A 26,998-nucleotide genomic window follows, 5' to 3' on the forward strand; every position below is an offset into this window, starting at 1 on the left:
CAAATCATGATTTGGCGGCGTTTCACGATATGCCTAGGAATCTCGTATTCTGCCGGATTCTTCGATCTGCCGCCGACATATACACCAAGAATCACACACTAATAATATTTTTTTTTATTTATTTAGAAAATAATAGTTAATTATTAAAAATAATACGGTTGTAAAACATTTATAGCTCTAATGAGCTATAATTGTAAATGAATCATTATTTATAGTTATTAGAAAAAAATCCAAAGTAACATAGGCACTATGTAGTGGATAGGTACTAATTTCATTCACAGATGCAAACTTACTGTCATATTTCTTAACTCGACTGTACCTGAGGCTTATTATAAAATTTACATACAATCTCGGTTGATCGATCCTGAGTTATAAAGCAAATATGCATTTTCAATTTAAATTTTCTGAGATTAACAGGGTAACATTGAATATTCATGAAAAATCCTCAGCATCGAATAATGGCTTTCGTGGAACCGAGCCCGATATTACAAATTTTATTATACATACACTTGTTCTTTTATCGCTTGATATGCAACAGGCACCACTTTATTTTCAAAATATTCGTTAATTTATGAAATAAAACACGTTTTACTTTTTTATGCCTTTTAAGCTTGTTTATCAGTAACTACTTCTTAATAGCATAATAAGCATTCATTTGAGTAGGTAAGTACATAGGTATATTATCATAATAAGGTATATGAATTCTTCTCAAGGATTGAATTCATACCTATTCGGTCGCTAGAAAGGGACTGGTCATTTTCTATAGAAAGTATCATATTTAATATGTCTAGCTTGTCACCTGACAATAGAAACATTTACAGAAATTGACACATCGGCCCGTCCCACCTTGTTTTAACGAAAGTCGTCCTTAATGATTCCTGTATAAGACAATTTCTTTTGGCCGGATTTATGACACACGAAATTCGTCATTAATATTTTCTAAGAAGTAATTAAGTGACTGTTTCTAATCATTTAAAAAAAATCTGCTTGAATTAGTGTCTTAACAACCATTAAAAAAATGTAATAATGTTGTTGGCCACCATCATTTTATCCTTATGACTATTTGTCCTTATGACTTTATTTCTGAGGTAGGTAGGTACTTTACGCGTGATGTAGGTATACTAGGTATAAGCCAAACAACCGACTTTACTACTATATAATTTATAACTTGTCCCCAAGAAAATTTTGAAATTAATTTCGAGCCATTTCCTCACGTAAAATTTTATTCAAAACAATAGACAGCTGTCATTAATTATTCTAGCGTAGCTCTTGATAACAACTCGACCGAAAATAACAGTTTGTTTAGCATTTACCATTTATTCATTTTGTTTAACTGTTGATAGGGTAGGTAGGTTGTCAAGTAAAGTATATTTAAACATTAAATTTCTAAGTTAAAAAAAAAACAACAAAATCGTTATTTTTTCTTATATAATCACTTACTACTTCCATAATTTACTTCAAACAACTCCAAACAACCGTTGTTAACATCATTTGAGGAAAATAATAGCGTCTCCTACAGTAACAGCCCAACAGCGAACCCCTGATATACATGATACCTCTAATTTGTCCGAGGTCCTCACTTTAAGAAACTGTGTTGAAACTGAAAAGGCTTAATTATTCTCACGCAGTTTATTCTTTGTTTCAGAATGCTTCAATAACGCGTAAAATGTGCAATGCGCGGACAATAGCCCTGTGGCGAGTGAGTGTGATGTGAGCAGCATGCGGTGGCTGGCAATGGTCGCCGTGGTCATGGTAGCCGTGGTGATGGCAGCCGCGGAGGTGGTGCAGGCGTGGAACTGTGTGTGCAACCCCAGCGAGTGCGAGAGCTTGGAGCCCAGCGGGTGTCCAGGGCAGGGCTACTTAGTGTGGGATCCCTGCAGGTGAGTACAACCGGTGGTAGTATGTCCGAGAGGGCTGGTGGGTGATGGCAGGGGTGGTGTAACTGTGTGGGCAACCTGAGCGAGTGCGAGAGCTTGGAGCCCAGCGGGTGTCCAGAGCAGGGGGTGGGATCCCTTTTTTTTTTAACGTTGGGGAAATGCATTTACGCATGCCACCTTGTCCGGGGGACCAGTGGCGATGACGGACTAACCAGTGTAGGACTACCGTCTAAAACCACCAACGAATTCCGTCTCCGCCTTGGGTGGAGTGTCGCAGGGTCACAATAAGCATTCCACCACGTACACCCCGGCGGGCGGCCTACTGGCCGCATGCAGTTTGGGCGCCAGTTGGGCAGGCACCCCCATTCGCGTGGGCGTTTAGGCACGGGTACTCCCCAGGAGCACCGCGCAGCCCATTACGGCGGAGTTAGTGTGGGATCCCTGCAGGTGAGTACAACCGGAGACATCTTTGAGATTGGTGGAATCATTACCCATGGCATGCATGAGTCCGAAGGTTTGAACCCAGGCGGGGTTAATAGTATGGGATCCTTTTGGGTGAAACTGTTACAAGTGATGGCGATGAACTGATGAACCATATAACACACCACCACTCCTGCATATACTTGGACACTTGCATATTGTGAATGCACCTGCTGCCATTCCTTGAATGACTATATTGTCATTTATGTTAACTTTGATCTATTGATTATCTACATATTTGATATATTGTCATTTATGTTAAAATTACTTTATCGATAAAAGAAAATCGTTTTGTCTTTGAACCTGCCATTTATAAAACTTAAGTTTTGTTTGTATATTTTAATGAATTGCCAATGGAGTCGAAATCGATTAATTTTACTTTTTTCCTTTCTGTCTCGAGTATTAAGTAGGATCATTTGTCTGCTGTAGACATTTTAATCCGAGTCCTCGACGAAAACGACACGAACACTTAGATATATCAATTTCCATTGATTTAAGCTACGCGTGTTCATCTTCAGTTTCATTGCATTCCACGTTTAGATAAACTAAGTGACTAATTATTAAAATAGGTACCTATTAACAAACATAATTAAGGACAGTCGGGATAATAGTAACTATGGGGCAATTGTAACTAATCGAAATATCTTCCATATTTTACATATATCTATATATTTATGTCCAGAAATTTAGCGTATAAGCTCTTTCATCATTTCACCGTAGATGGTATTGATAGTCCTAATGATCTCTGATCTACACGACCGTGAAGTTTTCGACGAAATTGGTAGTATGTGCGTGAGACACAGCCTCTCAAACATTCCATAAAAAATATGGTTTTAATGTGATTTAACATTTTTTTCTACAGTTAGTTGCATAATTATAAACTTTTTTATGTTTATATGTCCTTAAATCTTTTCATTTTCATGTTTTAATAGTATTTAAGCGAAAGTTTAAATTGCCCCCTTTTAATTGCGATGAAGGCTAATTTCGACTATTTGGTAGTTTTAATTGCCCCGCCATATTTTATATGAAAATCAACAACATTAGTAATGTACTCGATTCGAGGTTTTGTATCGATATTAATACCTCATTTAGTGACTCTGGCTCTGGAAAAGGCTAAAAGTAAATTTTATTGAACGTCATTGTGTATCATCGATTATTTTAAGCATTTAGTCCTTTATTGGTCTGATTATTATGAACAGAGAATAAGGTGTGCGCGGGTACACGGTATGCACCTATAGACACAGTATCGACAGAGTTCTAATAAGCACGATTCCCATCGCTACTTAGTATGGAAACCAGTTTTAATTACCCCGCTGATATTTTATTTTGTAACTGTTTTTTTACACAAACCGTCAATAGTTGGAATTCCCCCTCGGCGGGATAATTATAACTATTTCTGCCATCTCATATAAAAATCGTGTTTTGAAGTATACAGAATATTTTTGCTGATCTGACGTTGAGATTTTCTATTTCGCCCAATGATAAAAGTTTCTTAGTATAATATTCATATTTACATCGTTATTTATTACAGGTAACACCTAAATATGTACCTACCCTGATTATATCTGAGCAAAATTTATGACACGTACCCAGGTGTCCTTGCATACGTAGAAGTTGCTTCCCAGTGCCGTAGACACAGCTGAATGTGCTGTGCAATCTTAAAATATTAAATTTTAGACATCTAGTTATAAAGAAAAACGGATAGACTCAACTTTACTAGTACAAGGGCATTTTCAGAAATAGGGACCAGAAATTAGTGACAGTTGTTAACAAAAATTAACTCGATTTCAGTTTTGTGACGACAATTAATTAAGAATAAAATTTGTCTAAAAACCAACTTTTTCCATATTCTAAATGTAGATTATTGCTTATAGACCGTGTTTTATTGAATTGCAGTTGATATAATTAACACAATAGTCATATTTTTATTGAAATTTCATGCTTAATTGTCGTCACAAAACTGACATCGAGTTAATTTTTGTTAACAAATTTCACAAATTTTGGGTCTCAATTTTTTGAAAATGCACACAAGCCAATTATGTCTCTACGATATAAGACTTCCTATTACCGCTGTTAGACAGCAAATATAAACATTTATCGAATCAAATCGATTAAAAATTTCTATGTTCCAATTCCCTTGACACCAGTTACTCTCTTGGATCAGTGGTCCAAAATGAGACTTGGTTTCTGACACGTAACCGCGACACGTCTTAGCTATTGTCAACTAGTAAGTAGTTCGCGCAGATCCGTCTCAACCACGCGCCGATGTCGGGGTATCAGCGGTGTCCTGATTCAAATTAGGAAACTGTTTATCCCATCTGTTTAAACTTTATTGTTGCTTATTTATTAGTTACGACGACTGACTGATCCACTTATCCTCCTAAGGCCCAAGGCGAAATTCGACCCCTAGTCATTGCGAACCACGGTACTACCAGTAGTACTATTGTTTTATACTCGTTCAGGCCCAAACATTAGGAACACATTTTTTAAATGTTATTGTATTTGTATGCCACCAACAGCTTTGGGGCATATTTATTATCAGTTTATGATGCCTTTTCGGATAATTTGATTTTAATTAAAAAAGTCCTACAGGAAGGACCATGGGCTTATAAAAAAACGTAATTTATATTAAGAAAATAAAAAAAAATCACTGAAAGATTTGTTTCTTTTTTAGTTTTATTGAATGAATACAATAAAATAATAGTCTTATTTAAATAATATAATGCACTAATCACTTTTAATCAGTCTTTAGTGGTTTACTAGACCCAAAAATTAAGATTTTACGCTCTTCTTGGACGAACGTTACTCCACTGCGAGCCTGAGATCGTCCTCTTGTAGGCGCTCCTCGACGACGTCCAGAAGCTGCACGGCAAAATATCGGGTTCTGCCGTGGTTAGGCTTTGAAATTAGTTCTGACAGAGAAATATCGACATAGGAACTAGAGGAATCATACCGGGATCTTGTTTGTACAAAATTTGTTTCTATGAGTTTTATGTCGCAAAAGTCTGTTTCTTCATCTTCAGTTTCTATTTCTGATTCCCTAAGAGCGAATTATGTTTCTCTGTCATTTAATCCTACAACAATAAAAGCAATATGTGTCAGTTTTTGCAACCATCACAAACATTATTATTAAATTATGTATTTGTATAAACCCGAGGTACTACTCATAGGACTTAATATTTTTACATCCCGTATTTCGTAAAATATAAGCAAAATCAAAGAAATTATTACTTAACTCCGTAAAATAACTAATAAAAAAGAAGATAATTTAAAAATTAGTAAAAAATTACTCAAGGTTACATGAATAAAATTGGATTTACTAACCTCTCCTTCACGGAATACCCATGTCGCCGTCTGTAACTTGTTAGTTTGACACTTTGTTTTTATTTTTCAAGCTTATGAGTGTGTTCACATTCAAACTCAAATACCCCTCTAGAAAATCGTATACGTCAGTTTAGATTGGCACGAAATTTTAAATCAAAATTATGGCTTTTATAATAAGTCCTACTGGTAGGACCGTGGTACGCTATGACTATACAGTCGTTGAAGAAGCTGGGTCTGAATGACCAACTTAATTATTACTATAGGAAGGACCTTGGGCCTTAGGAGGTTAACATAAGCTTGTCCGCTAACTTCAAAGTAAGGAAGTCGAACGGCTAATGCTATTACAGAAGTTCCCCAGTGAAACTCGCTCCACCTTTTTCGCCATTCATAAATATAAACAAAGAACCGAGACGAGGTAATAAAAAAGTTTCATCGAATAATCGCTTTTGTTCTTCGCGGAGCAGTATTCAAAATGAAACCTTTTTAATTAATAGAGAAATGTTTGAAACATGAATGCCTTTTAGAAGAGCTCCGGTAATTTATATTCAAAGGTACAGGTAGAAAAATATGATTGTCGATTTGCGAAAAGTAACCAGAAAAGTTAACTATTACCAAAGAGGATCGAGTATTATAGAGAGTTACTGTCGGAGTAAAATGTGTAATCACAGTGCATAGACTGCCATCTTTTGACACAGGCTTAAAACTTTTGAACTTCAGTTTTGACAATTTGGCCCATATTCTTAGCTAGATATGTATTGTGTTAAAATGTCAAATACTAATATTAGCGCCATCTAGCTGAGCGTACCCCAAAGGTGTAATGCCATCTAGGCCACCGTACATTTTTCTGTATGGTACTGAGGTATGTTTTTTTCTTAGACTTTATCTGCCTATGCGGAGTTATATATGTCTTTGCTATTACTGTTACCCTATCCTTACTAACTGGGTTGGTCTTTATGATAAGTACCTAACCAAATTAACCTATATACCTAACCACCTTCTTCCTGGCGTTTTATTCGCTGTTTACCATGGTTCAAGGAAACCTGGGGTCCGGTAGTCAACTAATCTCATGAATAGCAACCAAGTAGGTATGTAACCAAGTACCAACAGATACATATATTCGGTACGTTTTATCGTAATTAGTAATTAATTACTTATAGTTTGGGAACATTATTTCTACCACACATAACTTAGGTCTTTAGAAAGTTACGACTTCACAGGAAATAAATCTTGCAACATCATAAAAACATGGGAGTAACGAGGCAAAAGCAAGTGCAAGAGTGTAGGCGAAGATTTACAGACTTAACCCATTTCCAGGTTGTAAGGGTGCTTTAAAAAAAACGTCAAAAGAATGTAAAATTGATAGTTGTAGTCGGTGAATTACTACACTTTCCGTTATCCAATAGATTTATTTAATTCAAGTTTCGGTTAGAGCATCTTATTATCTTGATTTTTATAAGACTGGATTTTTGAAAACTAACTCACTAAATTAATTATGAATTTTTCTCTAATGCACGTTTAGACAAACTCACGCATAGAGCTGAATTAGTCGATTTTATTTGTAAAATTTGGACAATTTTGAATACTAAAACAGGTACATTTATAATTTGTATATCCTGTACTACAATATTCTCAGACTACATTTTTATTATAAGGTTTTGATAAAGAGTAAACGAGGCTAAGATGAATTAAAATTTTTTCAGAAATTACCTAAAATTAAGTGACAATTTCTTTGAAAATCTACATCACATCGAAGTAATTTTTGTACTTAATTAATCTGCAACGTTTACTTAAATTGCTGTTATGCCTTAGTGATTATAAATTGCTATTATTTATTTCTGGCAATTTTTTGAAAACGAGCCTTGACCGGTACAATTATTACCACTTTTGGACACATTCTCATATTTTGTTAGACCAAGTAGTAAAAGTCCTATAATGTGATATATATTTGTAAATTACTCGCAAAGCCCTTTAATTTGATACCACACACGGTATGATCAAGCGCTCGGTTGCGATTTCACTGTTTTTCACACGAAAGCCCTCTTAAGGTTTTCCCAAAAAAATCCAAATTATACATTTCCCTAATAATTTAAAATAACGTTTTGGTGATTTGTCATATTTCTGCTACACGTCACATTTCTGTAGTGGCGCTACAGAGCCAGACTGCGTTTCAATAGCCACGTATCGTCAAAGATTGACATTTCGGCTAGGCCGGCAGAATGCATAGTCATCCTGTACTTAGTTTTTCACTGATTCCAAGGTTACAAAATAAAAATAAATGAATAGTTTTTTCAATAGTTTTGCTACTCTCTCCAACATCTCCAACAGATAATATTTTAAAAGGCATTAGATGTCCCGATTGTATGAAAACCACATTTTGATCATGAAATCCTTGAGGAACAGAGAGGATTCTTCAAATCTTAATGGCATACCTAATTGTTTTTTGGTTTTCTTGTAACTGAAATGACTGTATTGTCCACAGATGCTGCCAAGTATGCGCAAGAACGTTAGGAGAAGACTGCGGCGAGTTCAAAGGGACTTGCGAGCCCAAGCTACAGTGCATCGAGGGCACGTGCACCACGTGAAGCTGGCGCAAAATGGACCTTGTATTATATGTTCATAGAGTAGAAATTAAACATATCTCAAAAACTGTAGAATGTGAGGACCAGCTTCAGACCCGGGCCAGGAAGCGTTGTCTCTACTGACAATAAATTAGATAGTGGGAGGCGATCGTTTTGTACAAGGTAAGTGTACTGTTTAAAATTGTAATGCACACCCAAAATGTAAGTTTAGTTTAGACCCTTCCTAGCCTCCTAAGTCCTGGAAGCAGTTGTTTTTGGATTGAAACCTCTTGTTACTCAATAAAAGTTCATCGTTTTTGGAATAGGTATGTAGTAGCAAAGACATATGTAACTCCGTATAGACAGCTACAGTCTGAGAGAAAAACGTACCTCAGAACCATATAGAAAAAGGTACGGTGGCCTAGAAGGCGTTACACCTTTGGGGGACGCTCGGTTAGATGGCGCTAATATTAATATTTTGACATTTTAACACATATCAAGCTAAGAATATGGGCCAAATTGTCAAAACTGAGGTTTAAAAGGTTTAAGCTTGTGTCGAGAGATGGCAGTCTATGCACTGTGATTACATATTTTATTTTGACAGTAACTCTCTATAATACTTGATCGTCTTTGGTAGTAGGTACACGAGGTCTTAGAAGGCTAGGACCTAATTTATGTCGAATACATCGGTATGGTTTTGTTCTTATTATAATATAAGATTAGAAAGTACTTTGAAGATTGCACACGCCGTATTCGTATGTAAAATATAAATAGCAAACCAAACGATCTATCGCAATTATGTAGGTATATGTAGAAAAGAGTTCTAAAGAGAGAACTACGCATACCTAAACGATTGGCATTTTATACAGCACAGATATATACATCCCACCAATTTGCTTGTACAGTCGACCAAGAAAGTGGTCTACCACTTTTGACAAAAGTTGACTACGCTACGCTACGCCACATCTCGGACACTGGCGATATGAAAGAGGCGCGTTCCTAGCACACATAACACACATTCTAAGCTCGTGTAGGTGAACGCGTACAATGCTTGTATGAGTGAGATATGACAGGTCGACTGTTCGCGTTTTTGACAGGCGGTAACTGTCAGGTAACTGAGAGGGGGTGGGCGGCACTTTCAGCGGGGAGCAGGAGTGGCCATACTGTACGATAGTACTCTTTATTATACTGTGGCTACGCTAAGATTGACTTGACGCATGGCTTAAGTGTCATATATAGAAAGAGCAATGTCACTGACATAATATTATTGCAAGCGGAAATTGGCCTTGTTGTCTCATGAGTCTCATGACGTTCAAACGAACCTCAACAGTAGGGTGGTAAACCACATTTTTGGTCGACTGTAGGTACGTCTACTTTGTGTAAACAGTTCCGGGCTTCCGGGTGGTTCCAGCATACTCGTACGAGTAGATGCCTCGTTATTCCTCTATTGAGTCACCATTCAGACGCATGAAAGGCTTTAATGCCTGGATCTGCTTTAGTGCCCGCAGTTCAGCTTTTATAAATTGCATCTGAAGCAGCAATGAATATATGCCCTGGATTTATTTAATTATATTTTATAAAAAAGTCCGAAAACTCTATCCAAACATAATTTTAAAGGAAATAGTACATTACGATACAAGTGCGTAAAAAAGGAAGTTCGAAACGAGTGGCGATAAATTAAAACACGACCGAAGGGAGTGTTTTAAATCGACACGAGAACTATTTTTCAGTACAGATGGTGTTTTTTTACGCACTAGTGCGAGAAGTGGTTCATTAATATGCCAGGTCGAAACTTCGGAGTGCCATCTGTACTGAAAAACTTCGTACGATACACGTGCGAAAAGGAAATTCGTAACTCGTGTCGATTTAAAACTCCCTTCGGTCGTGTTTTAATTTCTCGCCACTCGCTTCGAACTTCCTTTTTTACGCACTTTTATCGTAATGTACTTATTATACATTCCAATTAAATGTCGCTAGGTATCACACATTTTTAATATTCACTTGGAATAAAACGTTGATAATAATTGATGTCTCATGTATAAACTTATTTTAGTAGTACAGTCACCGTCATAAATAAGTGATGATTTCTGTACCTTGTCGCTTTTAATTGCTTGCCAATTTCGTATGACATTTCAAACACGACGTTAAAGTGACAAGGTATCGAACATTCTCCTCACGTGTGAAAGTCAACACTACGGTAACACTAAGCCAACACTGACATTGGCAAATTCACCCTGTGCAATTGGCAGGGAGTAAAAGCCAAAAGCAAAAAAAAAAGTGACAAGGTACAGAAATCGTCACTTATTTATGCCGGTGACAGTACGATTGCAATAGCAGACTAAAAATCATAATGATGTCCTGGGTGCCGGATGGTTTATGAATAAAACATGTTTTCTTTGATTACAGGTAACATCTCGATCACAAAGTGTATCCAGTATCAACATTTTACGTACATCCATAAAGCAAATACACAGTTTTGTATTAACTGTTACATAAAATTCTTGCCTTCAGAAACACCTTGAGCGTTCAAATATGGTTTTTTTTTTCAATTTATTTTTAAAGGACCTTTATAAAAAAAATATGGTTTTATGTCATTTTCAATATGCAACAGTTAAGCCCCAAGCTATACTATAATAAAATTACTAATTGCTGGTACTTATTCGTGTGTACATAAATAATATATAATCGAGTATGCTGTAAAATGCCAGGCATAAAATAAAATGCCTAAAATATTTTGGAAAAAATGACGTAAGGTAGGTACAGCGGGGCAAATCTCGACTGGGGGTGGATACATGTAGAACTCAACATCATAGTACAGTAATAATTGTAAAAATGGATCAGTTACAATTGCCCCCCAGTCGAGATTTGCCCCGCAGTACCTTAATTTTTTATACCCAATGAATATATGACTAGGCATTTCATACAATACCCGAATGCTATACACGTCAAATATCCCGAATATTTTAAGCTTCATGTCAATGTGTTTACGACCTACGACCGCCATTGTCAATGCATTGATCATACTACGTATTATTTCCAATTGACATTTACATTTTGAACTAAATCTGATGTGAATCATAGATTTCATTGTCTGGCTTCCACTTTACATGACTGGCTATTGCAGGAATTATTTGAACAAGCCACAATGGGATATTAACAGACAACATGAGATGTTATAAAAATAGTGTATAGGTAATGATTATACATTACAGGCATACAGTGTTGATTTATTTATATCTAGCTGATTGTTGTATAGGGGCATTTTCAGAATTTGGGACCCCCAATTAGCGTAAGTTGTTAATAAAAATTTACTCACTGTCAGTTTTGTGACGATAATTAAGCATAAAATTTCAATAAAAATATTTTTTTTTTGTGTTAATGACATACATTTTAAGCGATAATCTACATTCAAAATGTGAAAAAAGTAAATTTTTATACAGAATTTATACTTAATTGTCGTCCCAAAACTGACAGCGAGTTAATTTTTGTTAAGAGGATACGGTAGCGAAAATGCTAAAATGAAAGAATTTTAGTTAAATATACAAGTGTTATTAACTAGATTTATCGAAAAAAAAAAAATTGTCCATTAAGAACAACTCAGTCAAAAGATATTTCAAAAAAATCTTAAAAATCGAGGTTCCGCTCTCGACTCTTTCCTCCTTCAAAACTTATCTACTCTCTACTTGAGAATCTGAATAACAATGAAATAATATATGTCGGACCGTTTAGCTTTTTTGGTTAATTGTTACCAATCTTGAGTATAACACCTTTTTTGCGCCATGAAAAATGAAATTGGCTCTAGAAGAATCTTCAAAAAGCAGAATATCAAAAAAATCAAAACGGTCCAACACAGATAAAAATAATAACAATCTGTGTTGAAACAATCATTGCTCTATCTTCAAAAACCAGGGAGGAAATAGTCGAGAGCGTTTGTATGGAGAATTGACCCCTACCGTATCGTCTTAACAATACTTACGCTAATTGGGGGTCCCTAATTCTGTAAAAATGCCCATAGTGCAGTACCATTTGTAAATTAAAGTTACAACTAAATTGTAAAAGTGTATCTATTCTATCAATATTGGTGTGTGCTTCCAGGTTACTGTATGATTAAGAGTACGTTAAAACATTATATGTAGAACATAATCTGTCTTCTTGTAAATAATGAATCTGATTAGCATTTTTATCTTGTATCTACGTAAACTTGTAAAGTTAAATTATAAGAAAGTATAATAGGAATGTAAGTTAAACAGTAAAAGTTACAATTTATTACAACAGTTACATGAAACATTACTGGCCTACGATTTACGATTTTTTGTGAACTTAAGCTTTTTACGTCTTAATTTTATAGCAACTTGAAAGTTTAAAATTCAAAATCTACAGTCGTTCTTTAGTTGACGAACTCAAGAAACAGTGTGTACCTACCTAACATCTCATTGTAATTAGTAATTAGAAATCATAAACTGTATACTACTTACTTCGCCAAGCAAACTCTGTGTAACCTATGGTATATTTTTGTTGAAATACCTACTACTTACATAAAATTATTACTTAATCCAGGAAGAAGCAAGACTTTTCATTACAGGCCGGGATATATTTTGTCAGTGCATATATGGTGTTTTTTCCGCACTTGTTCGTAAATTAGTATCAGTCCTGGCAAGTTTAAACTTCAAAGGGCCATATGTACAGAAAAATGTCGTACGATACACGTGCGAAGAGGGAATTCGTAACTCATATCTATTTAAAACAGTCCCATCGGTCGTGTTTTAGTTTATCGCCACACGTTTTGAATTTCCTCTTTTACGCACTTGTATCGTAATGTACTATTAACTTTCTCATTAACCGTCATTAAATATGCAATGGCTGCCTGAAATGAGTCGTTGCTTTGAAACTTTACGATTGATTCATTATTTTCGTCGGGAGATATCTTGTTTGAAGCATTAATTATTCGGTTGGCTGGTGAAACAACGATTTTAGATTAGAAATTATTTCTTTACGACTACACAGCAGCATCTGAATTTGAATTAGGTAATTATTTACTTTCTTTATTTATGGTATACTTAGTTGATATATTTCATTAATAAACAAGTTGTATTTTTTTGTTAAACTTACTTAATATTTGTGAAAAAATTACCAGGGGGGGTGCGTAGCCGATTGGCACAAACGCTTACGAAACGCTCACGAAACGAAACGCTAGTACATATCTATCTCTATCGCTCTTGTGTATTGGCGCGACAGGGCCAGACTACCTTTCGCGGCGTTTTGTTTTCGTTTCGCGTCGGAGAAATGGTTTCGTTTTCGTTCCACGTAACTGTAATGTTAGTGCATGTTTTTTTATTTCGGATGAAATGAAGCCATTCTAGGCTAACTTAGATATATTGATATTTAAATTAGCACCATGAATAAAAAAACATGCAAATGAGCTACTTATATATGTAGGTTACCTACTAAAGATCACATAACACAAAAACTAGTCATTAATTAAACGTGCAACTTCACACAGTTGATCAGAGTATTGGAGGCCACATTTTTACAAATTTTCAGCCAAATCGACCGAATGGCTTTTTTCTAGCATTTTGTGCGGGGTTGTTTGATAAGGTAACATAAATAGCTATTTTGTATAATTGTTTGTAATGCAAAGCGCATTCGTGGTATGTTTGATAAGATAATTATTTAAGATACTTCAAACTTCAACCATCATTATTCATTTATAGATTTAAATGAATCGTTATTGATGTAACATCAACCGCATTTAATGTTTTCTCTGTATTCCCGACATTGTCGCTTTTCTTAAGAGCGTTTTCGCATTATTCGATCCGATATCGGATGTAAGAAGGATGTCAGAGGCAAAAATCAAAGATGACGCCTTCATAGGAAGGATATCAGTGTTATCCGATAATGTGAATACGCACTAAAGAGGCTGTATCAATTAATTACCTACACAACTAAATATATTTACTGTAACTTGTAAAAAGTTTACTCGGAGCTACTCGTTAATTGTGCACACATGGAATAAAATATTTAAGAAAACCATGCATTGTTTCATTTAGGTATTATAACATGGGGAAAGTGTAATTATTAAAAGCAACGGCTTTTAATATTATTTTAAAATAAAGTAAAAGGTGGGAAACCTCTCTGTGTCGCCCGAGACGATGAATCTTTTTCACCTTTTCCTTTGTTTCTTAAATTTTTTTGTTGCTGCCTTTTACACTAGTTCTTAATAACGTCGGTGGCAAAAACGCCTGATTTGAAAGAACGCATACGCAAACAGTGTCACATGCGCGTTGGTGGCTAGCCGAATGGCACAATCGCTCACGAAACGACTATACGAAACGAAGCGCTAGTAGATATCTATCTCTATCACCGCAGGAACACAACACTATGAGTAGGGCGTATTTGGCGCGACAGAGCCAGCGGCGTATCGAGCGAGACGATATCCGCTGTGCTGTGCCCTACCACTCAAAGCGGAATATCATTCGCTATGCCCTACCTCCTACGTTCACTAGTTCTTAATAACCGCAAAATCATTTTGAAAGAATATATCTAAGCAGGTATCTTGTTAAGTATAATGCGAGATCCAATTTCTTTGGACCCAAATATCCCGAACCCACTTAAGTGTAGGCAAATTTTACCTTTTAACGGATTTATATAATTCTCGCCCCTATTTGGGTCAACCCGGAAGAGGCCCTTATCATTATCTCATGAGACCACGAGCAAGGCCCTTTCGAAGACGTCATCTGCATAATTTAATATACGCTTTTACTTTACTTCCTGTGTGCTTATTGGTTTACCTGCATGGAATATTAGGTTGGGCTCTTACTACAGTATTCAAATCAAGAGTGAACAGGCATCTTTGGGCGAGCTCACTCCATCGTAGGCCACGTTTTTGCCTTTGGCTAGTCTGTGGTCAAGAGTAAGCCCATTTATAATAAAAAAAAAAAATAAAAAAATCACACGGTCATGTACCCATGTGAAAACCTTAATTAATTTATATATGCTGCTGCTGCCCATGCATCACCATCTACACATGCTGCACCAAGATCTGCTGAGTAGTCGCCGCAGAAGTGCCGGCGGCTCTGCCAGCGCTTCTGATGCTTCTATCAAAACCCGTGTTGTGTGGATGTCATATTCTCACAAGTGTTGTTGCGTGAAATAAATTATATAGAAGCCACGAAAGGACGACTACTTAATATATGTAAGAAAAACACAAACTCATAATTATGATCAAAGACGACATAGGCTACTGACGGAAGTGACTAATGAAGCAAGATGACAAAAGTAGAGACTCTAACTTACCTCATTTTCTCAAGCCTGATTTTGGTATATGATACGCAGGGACCTGTAACCAGACCGTTTGTAAGCAGCCAGACCAATCGGATGGATCCAACCATCCGCCAGACCGACTTAAAGTTTCGATATGAGCATTAGTAGAATTGAAATATTCCGGGTCTATAGAAACTAAAAACTTGAATTTTCTACATTAAGCTACGTGTATATTGTATACTTGACGTAATAAGTCTCTATTATAACCCGTGTAGGGGAAAATTTTTTGAAAGTCGCTTATTACGTCAAGTATACAATATACACGTAGCTTAATGTAGAAAATTCAAGTTTTTAGCTTTTATAGACCCAGAATATTTCAATTCTACTAATGCTCATATCGAAACTTTAAGTCGGTCTGGCGGATGGTTGGGTCCATCCGATTGGTCTGGCTGCTTACAAATGGTCTAGTTACAGGTCCCTGCGTATCATATATCAAAATCAGGCTTGAGAAAATGAGGGAAGTTAGAGTCGTTTTTGTCAACTTTGTCGCGTCTGGTAAAAGTTATATTTATAATAAAATACACATGTACTTACGCAGTGTAAATAAAATTCATAGCTTAAAATTAATCTTGCACCACATATAAACTTTCATTTTTTTATTTCCTTAGAAGTAAAATTTTTGAAAGTCGCTTATTACGTCAAGTATACAATATACACGTAGCTTAATGTAGAAAATTCAAGTTTTTAGCTTTTATAGACCCGGAATATTTCAATTCTACTAATGCTCATATCGAAACTTTAAGTCGGTCTGGCGGATGGTTGGGTCCATCCGATTGGTCTGGCTGCTTACAAACGGTCTAGTTATAGGTCCCTGCGTATCATACATCAAAATCAGGCTTGAGAAAATGAGGTAAGTTAGAGTCGTTTTTTGCCAACTTTGTCGCGTCTGGTAAAAGTTATGGCCGGCGGAAACGGTCTGGCATTGATGATAACCAATTTCTAACAACATGCTCTAACACATATATAAAAATCAGCCTTGAGAATTTAAGGAAAGTAAGCACTTTTTTTTTCACCTTCATCACTTGATAGCAAAAAATTGGCCGATGGGCCGAACTAGAAAATATGCACACATTAAACGCCGATGTGAACTCTACATTGTCCCAAAGTTTCATCCTTGAGAATTTGAGGAAGGTCTGGCGGGCCTGGGCTCTGGATCTTAAAGTAGAAATGGGACGAATTTAAGAAATTAACAAACGACAAACGTAACGGACTAACGGTCCAAAATACCATACTTAAAATTGTATGCGTTTCAAGTGTCCATAACATCGCAGTGATATTTTCAAGCTTTGGTCTTCTTACAATATGGATTAAGTATATAGACGATAGTAAAATATTGGTCTAATGTAGATTCAAACATTGTAATTTTCAATTTCACTATAATTTTCGTACCTGCTTTAGTAGTAACGTTCAAAAACTCTCACAAGACTAGTCTCTAGACTATTGTTTCAGGCCCATGAAGGCTGAAACTCGAAGAGAATCCTCCAAAGTGATGTTTTAATTAACTACACGCTGGTTCGTACTCCGAAAGGGATATGTTTTATCTTACCCTGTTTCGCATAATTACGACCCGGTTTGCCTTGCCCCTTACCGCAGATTATATTTGTGTGATAGATATGCCACATTAAATCAGGTATATAATATATGAGGACTTTTACAAAAAAAATGGTTTAAGTTTCTCGGTAAGCAAAAATAAATATGAATACCCGGGTTGTTGTGTAACGCTCCTCTCCTTGTGTGTTTTGTCTGAAGATCCAATAGGTCTGATAAGTATTCATCTTAAATCAAACCAAAATATATTTTTTTATATTTAATGCCCTAGCTGTATGTTATGGTACCTACCTTTGCTTTTTCTATTGAATAAAAATGTTTGGTATATGAAATAATATAATACAGAATAGATCAAATATTTTGTGACTTGAAAAAAGGTTTAAAGGTTTAAGGAAGACCGTACTGACCAACTGCCTGCAAAGTAATATCATGCTCATTTTGCGAAGGCCAAGGCTTTTGGATAGCTAACTAGTTACGTAGCGAATCAAATCATTACAGTTTTATGTTAGGTACAATTGTGGTAATATAATTTTAGTAAGGTACCTACAGCGGGGCAAATATCGACGACGACGGGAGCAATTGAAACTAATCCATTTTTTCCATTATTACACTATGATGTTGAGTTCTACATGTATCCACTGAACACGCCAACCATATATAACCGATGGACACTCTATTCAATAATGCAAACAATGTAAAACATGGAAAAATGCACCAGTTACATTTGCCCCCCAGTCGAGATTTGCACCGCTGTACCTTACATTTTCTACACTATTTGTTTAATCCTTATCTGTGGTGCTAAATTAGAAAACCATTAACACTGGGAATGAAACGAATTAATCTATTTTAATAGAGAGGAGATTTCAATCCGTCTATGCGAGCGTGCGTTGAGTTCTCAAATTGGTCTTTACGGTTGCTCTTTAAACTCCAGAGATATTTAAGAAATTAATGTTCCCCGCCATTCTGACGTCAGGTCGATGCACTTCCAGATGGCTGCCTACTCGAGGGTGACTGCCTAAGGTTATGCAAACATATCTATAAACGTTGAAGAGTAATATGGAATTGAATAAACATATCTATAAACGCCTGCTGAAATAAAAAAGATCACTTTTTTTTGTAAAGCGCGTATTGCTATTTTATTTCAGCAGGCGTTTATAGATATATTCATTCAATTCCATATTACTCTTGAACGGCTCTCTGAATTAGTTTGTGCTTAATACATGTGGAAGCACATTGCGAGCACTAAAGGTAGGCAGTACTTTCACCCTCGAGTAGGCAGCCATTAGCTAGAACTGGAAGTGCACCCGCCGACCTGACATCAGAACGGCGGGGAACATTAATTTCTTGAATATCTCTGGAGTTTAAAGAGCACATTGCTTGAATTTTAGCTAACTTCTGAAGTATACCGCACCAGGATTACTTGATGTACACCCGCCATTTTGATGATCACGGTACTTGGAGTAGATTTTTGTACAGAAGGCAACTGAGGCCATGAGGCATTTATCAACATCATAGGCCTTTGAAATCAATGATAATTATGATGTACTAGCTTTTGCCCGCAGCTTCGCTCGCGTTAGAAAGAGACAAAAAGTAGCCTATGTCACTCTCCATCCCTTCAACTATCTTTACCTAAAAAATCAAGTCAATTCGTCGCTCCGTTTTGTCGTGAAAGACGGACAAACAAACAGACACACACTTTCCCATTTATAATATTAGTATCTATTAAGCATCCATAATATTGCGGCAAATTACTGGCAAGTACAAAGCATGAGTAGCAGCCGTGATCGCATAACTGCCACCATGAAGGTATCGAACCCCGGTAACGAAGGTATTCTTATAGGTTTTCCGTGCTTTATCATGTGCAATAAGCCTACACCCGGGGTTTATATAAATCAATCAATACATGAGATACACGAACGACTAATATTGACTTAGCTGTATCTCGAAGAGGTATATTAATTGGTGTGAGTACGGTCAAAATATTAGTTCGCTTCGCTGAAATGTTTTGAAGTTTCCCACTTCATTATGTAAATAGCCGAATGTAGGTAATACAGCTTTAATCGAAACTCAGAAGTGTTTGAGGAAGCTTGGAGGAGCTGCGATGAGTTAATAGTTATAAAGCTAAACGAGCTATATTAGGGTGGGTTTCCACTTGTACCCAACTTAATTGTTATTAGTAAGTTTCGAGCTGTGAAAACTGTACTAAGAATAGCACTGCTAACTGATAATCAGTAGATTTCATATGGTATTACCGTAACGTAACGGACCTATGAAAACATTACCGAAACTATAGCGACCTCTATATTTTTTATTTAATATAGGTATAGTTACATATACATAAGTAAGTACCTATTCATTGGTTTTAAAATATCTTTGGTAATGTAACAGTAATTTCACAAACATGCGTTGTCGCTTTAATACCAGCCATGAAATCTGCATCCTAGTTATTAATAACATGTTATTAAGTAACAAGTTGCAGTTTAATTAATATTTACATGATACAATACCGCCGAATATAACAATTAGTTTCACAAACATTAAATAATCGTTTTAAACAACTGACCAAGGCCTCCAAGTGTTCCGAGCTGAAAACGTACCATAGATAGTAGTGTGACTACTTAAAAAAAAACAAATTAAAATATTTAATTTGTTCTTAGAATTAGTTTCACGTTGAAATTAAATAAAATTTTAATGATATTATGTACATGAATCTATCTTCTTGTTCTTTTAAGGGGGTAAATAGATACATTTGTCCATACTGATGCACATCGGATACACGCTGATATTGCTTGAATGCAGAGACTTTGGCACCACATTGTCGCTTAAGCATAAGAAAGCTCTAACAGGTTATTACTTAGTAAGAAGTTACGAGAAAATGTTTGTATTGTCTCCATGGTAAGCGAGTTAAGCGACAGTGGGATAACTTTCACTTGAGAGCGTCACATATGAACAACTACAGTTTAAACTCTATATTCACTTGGTATGTATAAATAAATATGGATATATTTTCAGTGTTTCACTACCTCAAAGAAATCTTAGGAAGTACCTAATTATATTGAAAAATTCTGAAAGGAGCAGATCACAAATTATATTGCATGAAAGATAAATAAGAGTATTTTCTGGGAACCCAACCTCGTTTTATCTTTAAGCTTCGAGATATGAAAATACTCGAGGAATTTATCATTAGGTAGTAGATTCACAGAGGCATAAATCTGTGTTTGTAAATAATGGCCCGTATGAATAATCTAGGTACCTGCTACATATAAGTAAAACATCGAGTGCAGGCTTTATCAGTACGGCATGGAATTTCAACATAATATGTTATTAAGTTATTATTACTAAAATACTTGTTATTTACCTAAAATATTATCAACGGATACACGGATACATATTTAAGTAAGCGAGTGGACATTTCAATTCTTACTTTCTTTTAACTCCAGTGTCATTTTGCAACACGCTTGAGCTAGTTCATATCTACCACGATATTCCTCTTCTAATGATAGTATGAACACATTGTCAGAACGACCTTCCTAACACTACAAGTCAGATCTTCTAAATACCTCCCACACACTGTCAACAGTGTCATATTGCGACACGCTTGAGCTAGCTCATATCAGTAGTTATGGACACATTGTCAGTACGTGACCTTCCTAACTCTCCTAACAAGTCAGATATTAAGCCCTAAATACCTCCCACACACTATCAACAGTGTCACGATTGAGCTAGCTCATATCAGCCACGGTATTCCGGTTAGCGTGAAAGCAAATTTCATTTTAATGACCCCGAGCCGTCGGCCGATGCCATCTCCACGCTCGATTTAGTCGAGGGCTGGTACTAAGTATATTGCTGTCGTACAACTAATGTTCGATAGTAAATTTTCCTGTATTTCCGGGTCATTGAGGATGAAATGAAGGTATTATTTGAATTTTTACTTTCCTTGTTTGGGATTTTCTTCTTTTGGGTGTCTTTGTGTATTTTTTTTAGAAGAGGTGAAGGAATAGGCAATCGACTGACAGTTAGCAATTACTGGCGCCTATAAGCGGAGCACATGTAAAAATTTACTTTTATACATAGTTACTATAAAGTTATATATAAAGTTACTCGACAAGAGTAACCTTTGCCTCCTAGGATCCCCCATCTTCGAAGAAAATTTTCCTAGTTATGTTCAAAATTGCGTTTCCAAATTCGAAGAACACTCTCATCGTTTGCTCCAAATTAGCCCTCACTACGCTTTGACTGTTATAAAGTTTTGCCTATTCGTCCCGAAATTAACTTATGTGCTTCGCTGCTGCACCCTTTGGAAAAATCAAAATCTTCTTTCACAAATAGATATTATAATTAAAATTAACCTAGAATCCGTCCTAAATATAAAACTCAGCGAGCAGTCTTGGACCCAGGGATCCCTTCCCATCCGGCACGGTGGGTTAGGGATCCTCAAAATTTCCAGTGTGGCATTACCAGCTTTTTTGTCGTCAGCTCATAGCTCGTCCAGTCTCATAGGAAAAATCCTACGAACAAACTGTGAGGCTGCGGGCTTGGCTGACGCCAAAAATGCTTGGTCAATTGCTTGCCCCGGTCAAAATTTTCCCGAATATCCAAATTCTCAAAGGAGCTGGGACGACATTATATGTAAATTGACCGTTAGTTCCCTCCTAGCCCAATCCGACACTGAGGGACGAGCCAGGCTCCTAGCAGCTGGAACCAGCGAAGCAGGGTTCTGGCTCCATGCACACCCTTCCCCAAATTTGGGCACATTTTTAACCCCCGATACTCTCCGGATTTCAGTTTCTCTTCGTCTTGGGGTCCCGGTCTGCGCCCCCCATCGCTGCCCCTGTGGCCATGAGGTTGACCGACTTGGGCACCACGGCCTTTCCTGCCAACGAAGCGCTGGCCGCTTCTCGAGGCATGCTGCCCTCAACGACGTGATCCGCCGGTCTCTTGCGTCAGTCAATGTGCCGGCCCTTTTAGAGCCGACCGGCATATCTAGGACGCACGGTAAGAGACCGGATGGGATGTCGTTGGTTCCGTGGAATATGGGACGGGTGCTGGTTTGGGACGCAACTTGCGTTGACACACTGGCCCCGTCTCATCTCCACCGAACCTCTGTGAGGGCAGCGGCAGCAGCTGAGGCGGCCGAGAAAATAAAGGTAGGAAAATACAGCGGTCTCGGCGCCGAATATATTTTTATTCCATTCGGCGTCGAGACCCTTGGTCCGTGGGGCCCTGGCGCTCTGAGTCTCTTCAAGGACTTATCGAAGAGACTAAGAGACGCCACCGGCGATCGAAGAGCTGGCAGCTTCCTCGCCCAGCGTATTAGCTTGTCAATCCAGCGAGGAAATGCTGCCAGCGTCTTCGGTACTATGCAACAGGGGCCGTTTTTAGATTTACTTTAGTTTAACTTTAGTTTTATTTAGGTTAATTTAATTTTTATTTTATTTCATTTAAATGGTTATTTATGTTAAATATTATGCCTTTGTATTATGCTATAAAAATGTAATAGTTATTTGTTATACAAGGGGGAAAAGTTGTATTTTAACGCCGAGTGTGGAATTGAAAAACGAGCAAGTGAAAGGATTCTATAGTTGAACCACGAGCGAAGCTCGTGGTTCGAAAATAGAATCCTGAACTTGCGAGTTTTTTAACACACGAGAAGTAAAATACATTTGCACCCGAGTTTAACACAAAACTTTTCCCCTCACTATAGCGAGGAAACTACAACGCAAAAAATGCGTTTATCACTGCTTCCAGTAGTTCCACAGGTGGTAAATCATCTTTATTACTAGATTCACCTACTTTTATCAATTTTAAAGCAGTTAATTTGACTTTATTCAAGGTCAAATTACTTTACCCACTAGTGGATAAAATGCGTTTTTACCCGTTGGTATTAAAGGACAAAACACGTGTTTCCGAGCTAGTGAGGGGAAAAATTTATGAATACATTTCAAATATAATAAATTCGTTATTTACTAAGGTTATAAATGATGTAAAGCATTTTGCTGAATTATTTATAACTCCTTCTCGTTACTGGTTAAGAATTTCATCACCCTGTTTGCTCCTGTAGGTGGCGTAAAAAATAGGATATGGGTTCCACTGTGAGTGTGGGAAATGGGCTAGTATGAGTTGTAACTGCATTATAATGATTAAAATAGTTTTCTTTCAACAGTTTCAACCCACTCATTGCACTGAAAACTGTGCAGTATATACTTATACTTAAAAAGTATGTAGGTACGAGTATGTACTACTTATTTCAAACATAAATATAAAAAATATATTTTTCCCCTCACTAGCTCGGAAACACGTGTTTTGTCCTTTAATACCAGCGGGTAAAAACGCATTTTATCCACTAGTGGGTAAAGTAATTTGACCTTGAATAAAGTCAAATTAACTGCTTTAAAATTGATAATAGTAGGTGAATCTAGTAATTAAGATGACTTACCACCTGTGGAACTACTGGAAGCAGTGATAAACGCATTTTTTTGCGTTGTAGTTTCCTCGCTACAGTGAGGGGAAAAGTTTTGTGTTATACAAGGGGGCAAAGTTGTATTTTAACGCCGAGTGTGGACTTGACGCGAGTGGTTCGAGAATAGAATCCTGAACTTGCGAGTTTTTTAACACACGAGATTTGCACCCGAGTGTAACACAAAACTTTTCCCCTCACTGTAGCGAGGAAACTACAACGCAAAAAAATGCGTTTATCACTGCTTCCAGTAGTTCCACAGGTGGTAAGTCATCTTAATTACTAGATTCACCTACTATTATCAATTTTAAAGCAGTTAATTTGTTTTAGTTAAATAACTATTCAGTTTATCTATTCACAAAGCGCGGCACCCCTGTCTGAAACTCGCATCCTTGAATGGCTTTTGCGTAACACTTACCTTTTGTTGCCGTGACAGAATCATGACAGAAGGCAGAGCCCTGATTTAGGGCCGGCGGTATAATTAACGTTTAGCGGGGCAAACTGTTTGCTTCAGCTTAAATACCTGTTTAGTGAATGACGTCAAAGTGAGTGGCGATTAAGTCTGGTTTTGAAATCATTTTTAGGACATATATTCATAAGTCGATTTACAAAGTCCGATTCTTATATTAGAAGTCACTCACAGAACTGTATTGAGGTAGAAAAAATAAAGTCAAAGGTCAAAGGCGCCTAGCCTGCAGAGATAACATACACTAGAGAAATTTCTACGGGTATCTCGGCGGTCGAGGTGGTGTAACGGTTTAGCGCGTCAGCCGCGATAGCTAGAGACCCGGGTTCGATTCCCGGCTTCGCCACCGTGATTGATTGCTTTTTCTTTAGTGTATGGTATCTATTTTAGCTTAGAAAAAATAAGTTAACCTATTTGTGTACCTACGGGGCCGACGTGTCACATTTTGCACTGTGAAATATATATGTTTCTGGGTCTGGTAAATATGTACTTTCCCCGCTAACAAATAATAAACTTTACTTTTCAATTAAAATAGTTGTTTGAAAGTACTATAGAGCCGCATAATTATATGTATTATCTTCAGTTACAATAGTTTTTTATTTCGTTTAATGCAGAAATTGTTCTCGTCCGTCCTTAGTTTATACTTAGGTCAGCCAAGTTTATAAGAAGATATTACTAGTAATAAAAGGAAACCTATAAAGTGTTATGCAGTTAAGATAAACGTGCAAAGTTCATCGCAGAGCAGATGGCGCCGAAGCTTAGCGTTGCTTTTAGGTCCCAAGACTCTCAAGCGTAAAGGACAGGAAGCTGCTGCGATCCGTGGGTCGAATTTCAGGTTAAAAGTTAAAAGTAGGTACCTATATCAGTAAATTCTATATGAAACTTCAGTTAGGAATAAGTAATAAGGTACAGCGGGACAAATCTCGACTGGGGGGCAATTGTAACTCATCCATTTTTTCCATTATTACACTATGATGTTGAGTTCTACATGTATCCACATGCCTACCATATAAAACCGGTGGACACTATAATTAATAATGCAAACATTGTACAACATGGGAAAAATGGACCAGTTATATTTGCCCCGCAGTCGAGATTTGACACGCTGTACCTTAGTCAAGTAGTCGCCATGTTACATTAATAAGAAATGAACAGTGCTGACAGAATAGTATTTACCTTACGATACAAGTGTGGAAAAGAGGAAGTTCGAAACGAGTTATGAATTATGATAAAGTGATGAAAACACGATCGAAGGGAATTTTTTTAATCAACACGAGTTACGAATTTCCTATTCGCACGTGTATTGGACGACGTTTTTCAGTGCACATGGCCCTTTAAAGTTTGACTTAAAATGCTCATAAAGTTCTGATTTCTGCACTAGTAGCAACATCTGTACTGGAAATATATAGTATTTTGTAAAATTTGCGCTTAATCGTAAAATGATCTACTTAATGCATGCACATTCTACCATGATGCTTTAGTTATGTAAGTACTCGTACCTATGCAATATTTGTACGCTCAGTAACCTTAAGTTTTGCTCAATATGTGCATCACAAACTAATATCAAATATCATATCATAATCATGACTTCTCTTCCCGAAATACCCCAAGCCTCGTTAAACTGCTTCTACTGATAACCATTATTTTCCTTCGGAAACAACTATTAGTTCCCCTGGGGCTTATGGAACGTAATAAATTTTAGTTCATCTTGACGTATCTACCTTTTTCTATTAGTTCAGCACTTGCGGTCTATTCCGGAAGATATTTTAAGTCAAGTGTAGAGAATAACGACCCTTTTCGCTTCATAAGACTTGCCGTAAATTGAAAAGTGTTTTATTTTGTTCACCTCACTAAGCATACAGTTATTATGAGGATGTCTTAGGGTCTATTCAGACGGTACAAAAACTGGCATACGATTTTTATTACACTGCGGTATTTGAAGACTCTGCAAAATTGTATGTAACCTCAACAGATCGCATGAGAGTTCGCACGCCGTCTAAATCAGGCCTTATACTTGATATTTTTCAATTGCTAATGATATCCAAGCAAGTGACTGATTTAAAAATTTGATTACATAATTTTGGAATCCATTGACCACGTGCCTTGAAACCTACGGGTGTGTAATGATTGGTATAACTTTTTTGATATAGTAACATTTGATATAACAACATTTGGTATATTTTTAAAGGATATAATCACTTATTTGACATAATTAACATTTGGTATAGCCACAAAGGATCTACTTTTATTTTGTATAATCATTATTTCGTATAACAATTATTTATAATAACCGCTATATGGTATAACTATTTATTCATATACGACTAGTATAATATAACTAGCAAACAATATAAAACATTTCATGAATTAATTTTATTCTTTTTTTAAGGGATCACAGTTCTAACCTAACCTAACCTACTTTTCTGACAGTAGATGTGTTCAAGGGTCACAGTTCTAACCTAACCTAACCTATTTTTCTGGTAGCAGCGCGTTGTGTGTAGGGGTCACAGTTCTAAGCTAATCTACTTTTCTGGTAAATGATGGATCTAATTTATTGTACAATTTTTTTTATTCTAACTGTGCTTTAGAAATAATTAATTTGTGTTATACAATTTATTTATTATCGGAAATAAGCATTATACTAAAAGTATGTTATAATAAATGTTTTTCGAAAAAATTATCATTATATTAAATAAGAATTATACAATTTGTTAGTATATTATTTGTTGTTATATGATTCAATAATTATATCATATGATCGTTATAACGACTAAAAATATATCAAAAAAAGTTATATCGATCGATACGCACCCGAAACCTACGCATCTCAAGATTCCATCACGTGGATGATCACGTGCGTAATGAGTGGAGGCGATGGGAGGGTTACAGGCACGAGGGTTGAACAAACTTTGCTCGAGTAAATATTTCACCACAACAATATGACGAAAATACTCACAGAATCCCTTTT

General features: G+C 36.5%; 1 protein-coding gene across 1 annotated transcript in view; it reads left to right on the forward strand.

The window, feature by feature from the left end:
• Window positions 1–11,522, forward strand: part of LOC125242041 (endothelial cell-specific molecule 1) — a 57,290-nt gene extending 45,768 nt beyond the window's left edge. Inside the window, exons 2-4 of the mRNA XM_048150751.1 lie at window positions 1,646–1,880; window positions 8,161–8,422; window positions 10,646–11,522. Coding sequence (XP_048006708.1) covers window positions 1,720–1,880; window positions 8,161–8,263 — 264 coding nt within the window. The 5' untranslated portion in view covers window positions 1,646–1,719 and the 3' untranslated portion in view covers window positions 8,264–8,422; window positions 10,646–11,522. The remainder of the gene's footprint in view (window positions 1–1,645; window positions 1,881–8,160; window positions 8,423–10,645) is intronic.
• The last annotated feature ends 15,476 nt before the right edge of the window (window positions 11,523–26,998 follow it).

The sequence above is a fragment of the Leguminivora glycinivorella genome, chromosome 2, assembly GCF_023078275.1.
Source record: "Leguminivora glycinivorella isolate SPB_JAAS2020 chromosome 2, LegGlyc_1.1, whole genome shotgun sequence".
NCBI classification, from domain to species: domain Eukaryota; kingdom Metazoa; phylum Arthropoda; class Insecta; order Lepidoptera; family Tortricidae; genus Leguminivora; species Leguminivora glycinivorella.